Source organism: Sinocyclocheilus grahami, unplaced genomic scaffold (assembly GCF_001515645.1).
Source record: "Sinocyclocheilus grahami isolate Dianchi unplaced genomic scaffold, SAMN03320097.WGS_v1.1 scaffold5142.1, whole genome shotgun sequence".
NCBI lineage: Eukaryota > Metazoa > Chordata > Actinopteri > Cypriniformes > Cyprinidae > Sinocyclocheilus > Sinocyclocheilus grahami.
In genome coordinates, this window is record NW_015509908.1 from 1 (window position 1) to 2,603 (window position 2,603).

Genomic DNA, 2,603 nt, shown 5'->3' on the forward strand with positions numbered 1-2,603 from the left:
GAAAAAGTCATTCATAATGCTTAATGGGATAGTAGTTCTATTCCTTAAAGTGTTTTTGCTTCAAATCAAAGTTTATGATGTTGTGATTCTCCTCGTAGCAGGTTGGTTTTAGTTCCTGGCTTACAATGCTTAAATGAAGACTTTTTTAAAAGCCCTATGGGAAAAAATGAATGAAAAAATACCAACGCCACTGAAAAAGTGGGCGCCTATATATCTATAAATAGGGCTGTGTGGAAATCTCTCAATAACTGTCACATGAACAACCCTTTTGATGTAACGATCATTGTTACAGCTATAGCAGTCACTATGATAAATATGATCCGAGGTTAAACACACAGTATTAATTCATGTACAAACCACAGACTGGCCCATTAATATCCAACACTCTTAAAAAGGCTTTTCATCCTTTAATGGATATCAGCAACTTATTAAATTGAGTTTTCCTCACGTTGGCTGATTGACTGCTGTGCATTAAACATTTCAAACATCATGTTCCTTTAATAAATACTGTCTAATAGCACACATATCAAGAGTCTGCATCCATATGTTAGACGTACAATATAACAGTGTTACTGTACAAGACTGATGACCCAGATCTGCACTTTAGATTGTATTAAAGAGCAATTATGAAGAGCAAACGATGTTTTTAGTTTGTATTGTTTCAGAATCCCATTCACATTCACTAAGGCCTTATTAGGTAAAATGGCTCAAAAAAAATTTAAATTGCCATTTCTTTGTAATTAACTGTGAAATTTACAAGCAATTTAGCAGTGAAAAGTGTTTCTACACCATTTTTGTTTTCAGTGTAGCACCTAGTCAAGATGCAGGTTTTGTGCTGAAAGATCAACTGTTTAGTATTCTGGTATTGTATTGTATCTGTGAAAGATAAATGCAATGCTGGCCTAGATACTGATTAGGCGAGGTATAAGATTTTGGTAGCTTTACATCAAGAGTATACAGTACAGATCTGACTTCAAATGCTTTCAAACAGAGGCTAAAATTCCAGCCTAATAGTGTTTTTAAGAGAGATTCGATGAGTTTTTTCCCCCTGAAACTTCCTCTAAATTGTCATTCACACAAAAACTGTGCCAAACGCACAGCTCATGACCCAAACTCAACTGTCTGTGTCTCAGGAGAGCAGCGAAACTCTCTGCAAAAGCATCGTAAGCCTAAGGAGATCGCAGAAAGCTTGTGATGCTTTCGAGAAATGCAGTCCTGGTCTTTCAGAGTAATTATCAGATCTTACTACTTTCAATTCAATTCTTTAGGGCATATTTTAGGGTAACAGTTTTTAAATGAGAAAACTGACGGAAGAAAATCTGCCTAAAAGCTTACTTTACCTCTTTGTGGGCTTCGCTGGAAATGCGGTTGGTGTAGCGCAGAACTTCCAGCTCCATGTCAGTCTTCAGCAAACGACTGCAGACACACAGAGAGAGAGAGAGGAGTAATGCTAATCACCATGACAAAGACTGCAAGAATGTGCATATGAAGATATAATATCTTATATATCAAGAAGTTACAAGAGGCTGTGTGTTAAAGTGCTCTTAGGCACGACCTGAAGCTACAACTTAAAAACTGTTTGGTACTCAAAAAATGTTCACATGCACTGCTGTTCAAATGTTCGAGGTCGGTAAGATTCGCTCACCAAAGATGCATTTATTTAATCAAAATACAGTAAAAATTTTAAATATTTTTATAATTTAATACAACTGTTTTCTGTGTTAATATATGTTCAAATGTAATTTATTGTTGTGATCAAAGCTGAATTTTCAGCATCATTACTGATGTGTCTTCAGTGTCACATGATCCTTCAGAAATCATTCTAATATGCTGATTTGCTGCTAATTAAACATTTCTGATTTTCATGCTGAAAACAGTGCTGCTGCATATTTTTGTGGAAACTGTGATACTACTTTTTTTTTTTAAGGATTCTTTGATGAATAGAAAGTTCAAAAGAATAGCATTTATTAGAAATGGAAATCTTTTGTAACATTATTAATGCCTTTACTGTCACTTTTCAAATTTACTGGCCAGAAAGTTTAAAGGCACAATATGTAAGATTTTTTTATTAAAATATCCAAAAACCACTAGAACAGTGTTATATATTTTGCTGACTTACATTATCCCAAATGTTTCGAAGAATGTTTAAATCCAGAGAAATAAGCAATTTTAGTGTCAGTGTGTCATTTAGTGACATAGTGTCATTGTGTCGCCTGCTAATGACGTCATAACCCCTCGATTTCTGTTTTTGTTTTGTAGAAAAAACATGGAAAAACCAAAGATGCTTTAATATGTTGTGTTTTAATAGACCGGTGATGACCGCACAGAGTAGCATTATAACAGAACTTTCAAACGTATCTACTATGATAAAACAGTGCTGCTTTACCCCACATACTCAGCGGAAGCGGTCGACTGTGGCATAATAAAAGCTCCGCTGCTTTACCCCACATACGCACGACCGGAAGGAGCGGAAGCGGTCGACTGTGGCATAATAAAAGCTCCGCTGCTTTACCCCACATACGCACGACCGGAAGGAGCGGAAGCGGTCGACTGTGGCATAATAAAAGCTCCGCTGCTTTACCCCACATACGCACGACCGGAAG

At 36.4% G+C, this 2,603-nt stretch overlaps 1 protein-coding gene across 1 annotated transcript in view; it reads right to left on the reverse strand.

The window, feature by feature from the left end:
- Positions 1–1,335: 1,335 nt before the first annotated feature.
- The window catches only part of LOC107577107 (xaa-Pro dipeptidase-like), a gene marked incomplete at its 3' end in the record, with an annotated part of 7,262 nt that continues 5,994 nt past the window's right edge, over positions 1,336–2,603 (reverse strand). The window contains exon 4 of the mRNA XM_016263219.1: positions 1,336–1,416. Within this exon, the coding sequence (XP_016118705.1) occupies positions 1,336–1,416 (81 nt within the window). The remainder of the gene's footprint in view (positions 1,417–2,603) is intronic.